General features: G+C 43.0%; 1 protein-coding gene across 1 annotated transcript in view; it reads right to left on the bottom strand.

Moving 5' to 3' along the window:
- Positions 1-278: 278 nt before the first annotated feature.
- Positions 279-11,283, bottom strand: part of LOC308280820 (NACHT, LRR and PYD domains-containing protein 12-like) — a gene marked incomplete at both ends in the record, with an annotated part of 31,317 nt that continues 20,312 nt past the window's right edge. Inside the window, 7 exons of the mRNA XM_080755136.1 lie at positions 279-303; positions 1,025-1,099; positions 3,242-3,415; positions 5,686-5,859; positions 7,962-8,210; positions 8,374-8,451; positions 9,549-9,722. Coding sequence (XP_080611262.1) covers positions 279-303; positions 1,025-1,099; positions 3,242-3,415; positions 5,686-5,859; positions 7,962-8,210; positions 8,374-8,451; positions 9,549-9,722 — 949 coding nt within the window. The remainder of the gene's footprint in view (positions 304-1,024; positions 1,100-3,241; positions 3,416-5,685; positions 5,860-7,961; positions 8,211-8,373; positions 8,452-9,548; positions 9,723-11,283) is intronic.

The raw sequence follows: 11,283 nt of genomic DNA, 5'->3' as shown, positions 1-11,283 counted from the left end.
TGTCGCATTTATTTTAAGATTTACTCATTGTTATCTGCGTGGTCAGCACCTCACTCATTTAGGTGTGCGCTCCTCCTTATGTGCTTTCAAGATTTACAGTAAAAACATGAGTATTTTCTTCCACCACTTGTGTGTGGTAACTTCAGTTTCATTAATCCATACCGCACGCAATTCTGAATCAAATGCTGCTGTAATTTAAAGTTATGTGATCAGCAGAATGTGGGTGTTATTCTGTGCTCATTGTATCAAATCTCATTTTATTACAAAGCAATCAAATGCTACAGCTTGGAACCTCGGATCGTTCTGCGGCAGAAAATATAGAGAGAGGTGGGAATTTATTTCTGCACATGACAGAGAGATGTTGGACATGAGACATTATTAGACAGAGGCTACAGTGATTGTGACGGCCATGCTCTGCGCTTGGACATCTCTCCTTACAATGTGATGTTTCTGTGCTCTTCTCATCTCATCACGTAAATGTATACGCAGAAGATAGCACTGTGTCCTGCTCATAGCGCACACTTGGTCTTAAAAGGAATGCCACCCGATACTCTTCTCGGTTTAAATAGTCGATTGGATTCTTCTGCTCAGGGCTGACACCACTACAAGCATTCCTGTGCACTGTTTTATTCATGTAATTCCCAGACCACACATGGCATGTGAATAATCTAGCGAGTAGTGCAGGTGTTTAGGAGCAGCGCTGCGTGTTGCACATAACTGAAAATACTGAAATAGTGGTTATGCCCCACACTAGCTCTGGTCCATAGAGTTAGAAGGAGTTCTGTCACTGACCATCCGCTGCACACCCTCTCGCCTGGTCCAAAAATAACAAATACAGTTTTGCTATTCACCAAAGCAAAGACAGCTTTTGGGAGTTGAAAGCCTACTTTCCTTAGTGGGAACACTCTGAGCCCCCCACCTCACGTCTAAAATACACTTTTTGGCCAGAAAAGAAGATATTTAAAATACCCGCAAACATTGGGTAGCGGGTCCTCTCGTAAAATAGGGCCCCAAGTCTACTCACTGGAGATTCAGTCCAGCAGAGCGCAGCATCTTCATTCCTGACCCATTCACCATGTTGAGACTGATGTCCAATTCTCTCAGAGGGAGGGAGGGATTAGAAGTTAGAGCTGAGGCCAGAACTTCACAGAACCTCTCTGACGAGCCGCAGTTCTTCAGTCTAAATGAAGAATCCAACCAGATGAAGAGAGAGAGAGAGAGAGAGAGAGAGAGAGAGAGAGAGAGAGAGAGAGAGAGAGAGGGGGGGGGGGGGGGGTAGTTGGTCTTGATCAGCTCTCAAGGCTTTAGACTAGAAGAAAACAAAATTTAAGTGTGCTTGCAGCTTGCCAAGTGTGTGCAACCTTGTGTAGCGGTTGATGTTAGCATTAGCATTTTAGCATTAACATAAACATCAGCATTAGCATTATTATTTTTAGCATTAGCACAAGAATTTTTATTAGCATTAGCATTGTTAGCAATAACGTTAGCATTAGCATTAGCTGTTTAGCATTTGCATTTTTAGGAAGACAGAGGGGGCGGGCCTTCAACAATTACAGATCGTCCCTATTGGCCATCTAAGTACACACACCCAGTTTCGAGACGGTACCATGCTGCAAACTGGAGTTATAGCTGTTTAAAGCTCAGCAAGTAGGAAGACAGGGGTGGGGCTTAAGAGGGGCAGGGCTAAAGTAATAAGTCCCTATTGGCCAACTAAGTCCAGAGACAGAGTTTTGAGATGGTACCATGCTCAAAACGTGCGGTTTGCATTAGCATTTTTAGCATTAGCATTAGCGGAAGTAGCGGTTAGTCGTTGGGACTGTGGGACCACCCACGAGTTTGAGAGCAGTAACATTTTGGGAACTGGAGTTATTGCTGTTTAAAGCCTGACCAATAGGAAGACAGAGGGGGCGGGCCTTCAACAATTACAGCTCGTCCCTATTGGCCGTTTAAGTCCAGACACCAAGTTTCAAGACGGTACCATGCTGTGAACTGGAGTTATGGCTGTTTAAAGCTCAGCCAATAGGAAGACAGAGGGGACGGGGCTTCAGCAATTACAGTTAGTTGCTATTGGTCAGATAAAGTCCAAGGTCGTGTGAGTGTTTTAAAATTTAAATCACGTTTCTAGACAAAAGTATGCCAGTAATGTGGCACCAAAGTGGCCCCAGAAAACGCCCACAAAACTGTGATTAGTGATGAAAAGTGATGAGTCATCACTTTTCATCACTAAACCATTGTTTTCTGGGGCCATTTGTAGCCCAAGGAATGTTTTTTGTGCAAAACAAATGCTTGCAATGGATTCAGTATCACGACAAACCCCTAGTTAGACCCCTCACATCCTACTTAAATACCCAGAAAAAAAAGGAAAAAATAAATCTGGGTATTTTCCTCCTGTAGAAAGTCGATGGGAGCCCAACTTGACTTGGCCACTGTGGCGACCCCGAAGGTCGCAAACTCGGGCGCCCTAGCTAAATCATTAGAGCATGCCCTGGGCTACATCTGTGCAAAATTTGGCGCGTTAAGATACATTTGCACAAATTTAGCATCTGCTCCCCTTAATGCCCCGCACTACACAGACCATAATATCGATAAGATACAGTGACTAATGTACGTAGTCTTTTTGCAGAGATACCACATTTAAAACCTTAACACCTCTGATTACAATGTGATTGCATGTGTTTTGAATCCATACTGAATCCATTGCAAGCATTTGTTTTGCACAAAAAACATTCATTGGGCTACAAATGGCCCCAGAAAACGCCCACAAAACTGTGATTAGTGATGAAAAGTGATGAGTCATCACTTTTCATCACTAAATCATTGTTTTCTGGGGCCATTTGTAGCCCAATGAATGTTTTTTTGTGCAAAATAAATGCTTGCAATGGATTCAGCATCATGACAAACCCCTAGTTAGACCTCTCACATCCTACTTAAATACTGGGTATTTTCCTCCTGCATAGATGGGAGCCCAACTTGATTTGGCTGCTGTGGCGACCCCGAAGGTCGCAAACTTGGGCGTCCTAGCTAAATCATTAGAGCATGCCCTGGGCTACATCTGTGCAAAATTTGTAAGACAAATTTGCACAAAATTAGCCTTCGCTCCCCTTAAGGCCCAGCACTAGTGTGGGTTACCATGATATCAACCTTATCCACATTCTTCAAATAAAGTACCACCATCAACACTACATCATAATCACTTACTATAACAGAACTGATCAAAATAAAAATGGTAAATCAATCTGACCTGAGAATCTGCAGACAGCAGTGTGGACTCTTCAGTGCAGCACAGAGGAACTCCAGCCCGGAACCCCCCAAGAAGTTTTCGCTCAGGTCCAATTCTCTTAAATGGGACGGATTAGAGTTGAGAGCTGAAGCCACAACCTCAATGTGTTTCTCTTTGAGGCCACAGCCAGCAAGTCTGTAATTAAATGTAAAATCAGAGATGAACAAAACAGATCAGACCATATTCACTGTCAAGGAGGTTCCCTACCGGTACATGAAATGTGCAAGCGTTTGGCTACTTTTCTGCCCAAGTAAATAAGAGGACGGGATTAACATGTTTAATTGAAATGTGCTGAATAATTTTCTGCTGTTCTTATTTGATTGGAATATAAATATCAAATAATGAAAAGAACCACAACACGCTACTGCTGTTGCTCCACTGACAGTGCAGTGAAGACAACTTCTGTCAATACATGGACGGCCTGTACCCAGTAAGGACCACCATTTGTTTTCATATTTTGGTTCACTTAACACAATTCTGTGCAAAATGTAACAATGTAAACATTTTGGTCCTTGATTGGAAACTTTTAACCCATTTAGACCTGGGCCGATTCTAAACACGCATTCTATGTCTTGACGTAAAACGTAAAATTAAAAAAAGATGTTGCTATACTGTACATAACAACAACACAAAAAGGTGTTCCCGTCCTTAATGGGTAAACCGTAGGTGTGAAAGGCAACTAAGAGAAATTATGTGCAATATGATTGATCCAACTTATCCTTGGGCACTAGGACCCTATAGCCATTTCTTCCCTATAGACTAGTGATGCGCGGGTGACGTTTTTTTCATAACCCGCACCGCCCATAGCCCGCACGGAACGTAACCCGCCCGCGCCCGCCCCGCAGGACAATATATAAATCAACGAATCCGCCCGCCCCGCAACCCGCATTTAAAAAAAAGATGGTATATCATCTCCACAATAGCTCATCTTTATATATGGCTCTTCTAAGTACCCAAAGTCGCTTTACAGAAAGGTTTACAGTAGCACAATATTGTCATGGGCTAAATAAACAAACGTGTTGTTCAAATTGGGGTTTAGCCTAAAAGACATTCATTCAAAGACGTTCATTCTCTCTGGGGCATCGTCGGGGTAAGAATGGCGTTTCAGGTTTTATGTCAATCATATACAGCGCCTCGCACTTTAAACACACAGCAAAAGACGGACAATATTAAATCCTGTTGGTTATTGATTAATCATCACCAGATTGGAGCAGTGTTGCAGTGGTCTTTCTTGGGTCGCGCGCCCCCGACGACCCAAACCTTTTCTGAGCCGGGGTCTCGCACCCCCCGAAGTTCACACCTCTACAACTGTTTAACAAAGAAACAAGCCTATTTGCATATCAATAGACCTGTATAGTGTCGAGCGACGTCCGCGACCCCCCAAACATTGAATCACCACTGCACCACTGGATTGGAGAGATGCATGGGAGCGACTGGAGTCTCGAGGTGAGCGTGGTTGGTTCATTCAGTCAAAAAATCCGTCTCAAATGCAAAAGTTGTGTTTCAAATCGTATCCGTTGACTGGCTGGTTATATAACTTAACCGACTCAAAGTATTTATAAACGGACTTGTTCTGTGGATGACAGAGACATGCCTATAAGTGAAATCCTGATCAGCGACACACGCTGAATTGTTTGTGCATCTTCTCTGCTGTGCTCACGTTGTGTCAAATGTTGGCAAAATGTGGTTCGCGGAATTGGGATGGTCCCCGCACCAAGGAGCGGAGGAGAAACCTCGCTCCTCTCTGGCGCATTTTAAAACTCACTCGCTCGTGCTCGCATTCAAACGTTGTATTCTTATTCTTATATAGGCCTACTCTTATTAAGAATAAAAGGCAAATAAGAACAGGAGATTATTCTTATTTATTTTTTGCACATGAGAGTGGTGATAACCCGCCCGCCCGCCACCCGCCAATTGAGTCTGAAAACCTCGACCCACCCACCCGCATGCGGGCGGGTTGGCGGGCGGGTGGGGGCACCGGGTTGATCCGCGCATCACTACTACAGACACACGCTGTAGTCTAAGGACATTACAGCTACCAGTAGCCTAAAGGCCTTTGCACACAGAGTCTGATTTTCCATGTGGAAAAAGTGGACATTATTGTCAGAATCTGGACAAATTCAGACCCGGTGTGCATGAGGTCACAGAGACACCATGTGTTCATTTATTGTAATTGTTTCTGAGCTGAAAATCAGATCCTGTATGAAAAAGTGTTGCCAAAATAAGAATGAAATGAATCTCAGTATGTAAGGCTTTTGTGTTGACTACAGGTACACATTTTGACAAATCATTAAACTTTAAAATGTGTTATATTACTCTTCAAATAAAGTACCACCATCATAGCTACATCATAATCACTTACTATAACAGAACTGATCAAAATAAAAAGAGTAAATCAATCTGACCTGAGAATCTGCAGACAGCAGTGTGGACTCTTCAGTGCAGCACAGAGGATCCACAGCCCGGAACCCCCCAAGAAGTTTTCGCTCAGGTCCAATTCTCTTAAATGGGACGGATTAGAGCTGAGAGCTGAAGCCACGACCTTGATGTGTTCCTCTTTGAGGTCACAGCCAACAAGTCTGTAATTACAGATTAAAAGTAAAATCAGAGATGAACAAAACAGATCAGACCATGTACACTGTCAAGGAGGTTCCCTATGGTGCTACATGAAATGTGTGTGCGTTTGGCTACTTTTCTGATTAAGTAACTAAATAAGAGGACGTGATTAACACATATTTAATTGAAATGTGCTCCTAACTTTCCACTGTTCTCATTTGATTACACAAACATTGAATAATGAAAACGACCACAGCACACTGTTACTGTTGCTCCACTCTATATGACAGTGAAGAAATGTTCTGTCAATAGATGACTGCATGCCAAATTGTTACATATTTTGGTTTGCTTAACAAAATTCTGTGTGAACTTTAACCCGACAATAATATGTTAAATGGAACAATGTAAACATTTGGTCCTTGATTGGAACCTATTAAGCAAACCTTAGGTGTCAAAGCCACCTTAAAGATAACATATTTCAGATTCTTAAGACATTAACAGGATGTCAGTAAGAACAGAGAATAGAGAAGTGGAATACAGATGGAAAGGTATCACTGGAACTAACAAAGTAATGAGCAAGCTCATTGTTTAAAATACCACCTGCTATACACCTCTTCACTAATAGTATGATCCACTTCTCATTTGGGACAGGCCTAGTTTGTTTTCATTGTAAAATAGCTAATGAGGACACTTGTAAAAAGTAGAGAGGACTTCTTGTTCTTTTTTTCTTCCAGGTGATTTTCATCATGATCACATGACGCATGCATCAATATGAGTCTTCTTCAGGAAAATATAAACACTAGGATACCATCACTACTGTTTGACTGTTTGAACCATCCAAATGTCTCTCTCCCCCCTTCCCCCCCTCTCTCTCTCTCTCTCTCTCTCTCTCTCTCTCTCGCTCTCGCTCTATATAGTGTGTGTGCATATGTGTGTGTTTCTTTTTTATGAATGAATGAATGAATGAATGATCTTGGGAGAGGACAAATTGCAGGTTGAGGAAGCTCTCGGCTCAGAAGTCACCAAAATGTGTACTTGGCTTATCGATAACAAACTGTCACTACACCTTGATAAAACAGAATCCATTCTTTTTGGGACCAGACATTCTCTAAGTGAGATATGTAAACGATTTCAAGGTCAAAGTTGATGACAGAGTAATCTAGCAGGGAAGAGATTACCTATTTGGACTGTATTCTTGACAAATACCTGACTGGGGATAGCATGGCAACAATGGTGATCAAAAAAGTTAATCAAAGAACAAGATTCCTGGGCAGAATTTCCACTTATGTCCCTCAGGACTCTTGCTGGGGCCCTCATTCAGTCCCTCTTTGACTATGCTTGCACCTCCTGGTAAAACGCCACTAAAGACTAAGCTCCAAACCTCCCAAAACAAACTGATTCGGCTACTTCTCGACCTGGGGCCCATGATGACCCACGTTTCTCCCCCACATTTTGCTAGCTTAAGATATGGCTCAGGGTAGAAGACAGGGTTAAACAACACTCCATCCCCTCAATCCCCGCATATCTGACCAAACACCTCCAAAAGGTTAGCGACACCCACAGCCACAACACCAGAGGGAGCGCACACAACAATCTGATAACACAAACCCATAAGACAAATATGGGTAAATTCTCCTTCTACAACACTGCCACCCAGGTGTGGAATTCCTTGACTACCTCCCTTAAAACATGTAGCTCGCTGGCATCCTTCAAAACCGCCAGAAGGCCAGACCCGGAGGTAATTATCACTTCTCCCATCGACAGGCGAGAAGTGAGCACCCCCCCCCCTTACCTTAGCCCCACCCCCCCTTTCCCCTACTCTGTACATATAGTGTTTTATAATTGCGATGATATTTAATGTTTTTTGTTGCTATTTGTTATGTCCATGAATTGAATACCAAGGACTTCCGACGTAAACAAGACCGTAAAGGGCTTATTTGGGGTGTTCCTTTTAGGCAGGGTGTTTAACTGTACAGTACTTGTACTGTACTACATCTTTTTGTTGTATTGACTATACTTTTACTGTTCTAATTTTTGTCTAATAAAATATTCAATGAATGAATGAATGAAAGGAGTATATGACGGAATGGTGATCCAACATGATGAAATTCAAATGACTGCTAACCTGGCTGTTGTGCAGTTCCTCACAGCTGGGAGCAGTCTCTGTCGCCCCTTCTGGTCTGTGTTGTATGTGCGCAAGTCGAACACCTCCAGAACATTCTCTGACGTCTGCAGCATGGAGGCCAGAGCTGAACACTGGGGCACAGAGAGTTCCACCCCTGATCTGCTTTGTGGCACCAGGTACTGTTGTTGGATCCCCTGACTTACTGAGGGGTCCTTCATCTCCATCAGACAGTGGAAGATGTTGATGCATCTGTCAGGAGAGGCATGGAGAATAATTTAGCGGGTAGTGCAGGTGTTTATGGGCAGCGTTGCGTCTTGCACATAACTGAAAATAGTGAAATAGTGGTGACACCCCCAAACACAAACCACAAACATCAGGTAGCGGGTTTTCCAGGAAAATAAAGTCTACTCACTGGAGATTCTTCAGTCCAGCAGAGAGCAGCATCTTCATTCCTGACTCATTCACCATGTTGAGACTGATGTCCAATTCTCTCAGAGGGAGGGAGGGATTAGAAATCATAGATGAGGCCAGAACTTCACAGTGTCTCTCTGACAACCCGCAGCTCTTCAGTCTAAATGAAGAATCCAACCAGATGAAGAGAGAGAGAGAGAGAGAGAGAGAGAGAGAGAGAGAGAGAGAGGGAGGAAGAGAGGGGGGGTGGGGGGTATTAAAAACGAATATTAATAATTCCTGGATAGAGAACCTTCTATTAAAGGAGCTGGTCTTGATCGGCTCTCAAGGTTTTGGAATACTGACCTGACGAGTTGAAACCAGTAAGACTACCTAATCGGGAGATAATCTATTTGAATATACAAATAGGCCAAAAACGTGTTTTTCAAAAATCGTCCAGATGGTGGCGTTAGATGGGACAGATGCGTTTTGATTACATGATACTGTGTACCGGTTTGTGTGATTTTAGGGCAAAATCTGTAGGAGCAGTGTCCAAAAATGTGTGCTGCAAGAATCGGCCTCATGGTGGCGCTAGAAGAGGGCCATGTGAGAAATGAGGGGTGGGGGAGTTTGTGGTATGACTGTACGGCTTTGCATGATTTTAGGGCAAATTCTATAAAAGCACTGTCCAAAAATGTGTTTTTCTAAAATCATCCAGATGGTGGATGGTGGTAGAAGGGACAGATGCATTTTGATGACATGACTGTAGAGATACCGTGTACCGGTTTGTGTGATTTTAGGGCAAAATCTGTAGGAGCAGTGTCCAAAAATGTGTTTTAAAAAAATCAGCCAGATGGTGACACTAGATGGGACAGTGCATTTTTATGACATAACTGTGTAGAGATACTGTGAACCGGTTTGCGTGATTTTGGGGCAAAATCTGTAGGAGCAGTGTCCAAAAATGTGCTTGCAAGAATCGGCCTCATGGTGGCGCTAGAAGAGGGACATGTGAGAAATGAGGGGTTGTGCTTTGGCAGCCAAGGAGTGTGTGTGCAAAGTTTGGCATGGATCGGGGGACTGACTGACGGACTGACAGCCGGTGGAGGTTTGGATAGTATAAGAGTGTAAGTAACAGCGACCTAACGGTCGCAATTAATCGCTTACTTGATTGAAATAAAAATAGTAAACCAATCTGACCTGAGAATCTGCAGACAGCAGTGTGGACTCTTCAGTGCAGCACAGAGGGGCTCCAGTGCGGTAACCCCCAAGACGTTTTCGCTCAGATCCAATTCTCTTAAATGAGACGGATTAGAGCTGAGAGCTGAAGCCACAACCTCAATGTGTTCCTCTTTGAGATCACAGCCAACAAGTCTGTAATTACAGATTAAATGTAAAATCAGAGATGAACAAAACAGATCAGATCATTTTCACTGTCAAGGAGGTTCCCAACCAAATCCAACACTTGCTGTACTACACAGTGTGCATTATAGACATTTTGTCAAATTATTGCATGCAATGTGTGAGTAATTTTACTTTGGTACTTGATATATGATGCCAATACCTTTTTACTTTTACTCAAGTGAGTAAACATGGTCACCTTTGTATCTGAACAACATTTCAAGGGTGGCCATCTTGTGAAAACTGTATTACTGCAGTGAATACTCACCATTAAGAATTAACATGAATATAAATGCCATTCAAAACTAGGGAATGACAGTTTGACAAAACACATGCAACCACTCACAACAAATAAAAAATGTACATTAATCTGACCTGAGAATCTCCAGATTCTTCAGTCCAGCAGAGAGCAGCATATTAATTCCTGACTTCACCGTGTTGAGACTGAGGTCCAATTCTCTCAGTGGGAGGGAGGGATTAGAAGATAGAGCTGAGGCCAGATCTTCACAGCATGTCTCTGACAATCCACAGCTCTTCAGTCTAAATGGAGAGAGAGAGAGAGAGAGAGAGAGAGAGAGAGAGAGATGAAACACATACTAGTAAGACGCCTCAGGGCGACATGCGACCTCTCTTGGGCATCTGGCCAGCGATGTATATCGGACCAGTTACCCATATATGGAGACCCCTGGTACCCATATATGGAGATCCATGTACTGTATATGGTACATCCCTTTTATGCCCATAAATGGAGATCCCTGTCTGAACCAGCCACGCAGATATGGGCTGTCTTCCTACATAGATGGGCATTCCCATTTGAAGTCCTGTTGGATATGGGCTTAATATTGATGACATCAGGGATCTCCATAGATGGGCATAAAAGGGATTCTGTTAGAGTGGTTCCCATGACATCACAACATACAATTCCTTTTATGCCCATACATGGAGATCCCTATCTGAACCAGCCACACAGATATGGGCCTGGCCATGTCTTGGCCATCTGGCCAGTGATGTATATCGATGACATCAGGGATCTTTATATATGGGCATAAAAGGGATTCTGGAGAATACCCATATATGGACTTTTACCTAATGTCTGTCCACCTGACTGTATGCTGACATCACTGATACTACATAGTGTCGCCACTATGGTAACAGTTGCATGCTGAAACACATAGATATATTTAAGAAAGGCTAGATGGTGTACACACGCTGTTGGCCAATGGGGACTGACGTCGCCACACGGCGGCCATCTTGCTTTGGGGCCGCTCGCCCAGCCATAACATTGATTTTTAGATAGTGCATGTATTATTTAAATGATCATAGCTTGCTCAATTTTCCACAGGTTTTCAAACGGTTTGGTTTCTTATAAACGTCAGAGATGTAGTTATTTTTCTGCATACTTACGAATAATTCTATCCATGTATTTCTATAAAAAATAAAATAACACAACAAGTAGATAGATAAGCACACACACACACACACACACACACACACACACACACACACACACACACACACACACACACACACACAC

The sequence above is a fragment of the Nannobrachium achirus genome, assembly GCF_963921795.1.
Source record: "Nannobrachium achirus genome assembly, contig: SCAFFOLD_392, whole genome shotgun sequence".
Classification (NCBI taxonomy): Eukaryota; Metazoa; Chordata; class Actinopteri; order Myctophiformes; family Myctophidae; genus Nannobrachium; species Nannobrachium achirus.
Note: the sequence above shows the minus strand (reverse complement) of the source record. Positions and strands in the feature narration are given on the sequence as shown.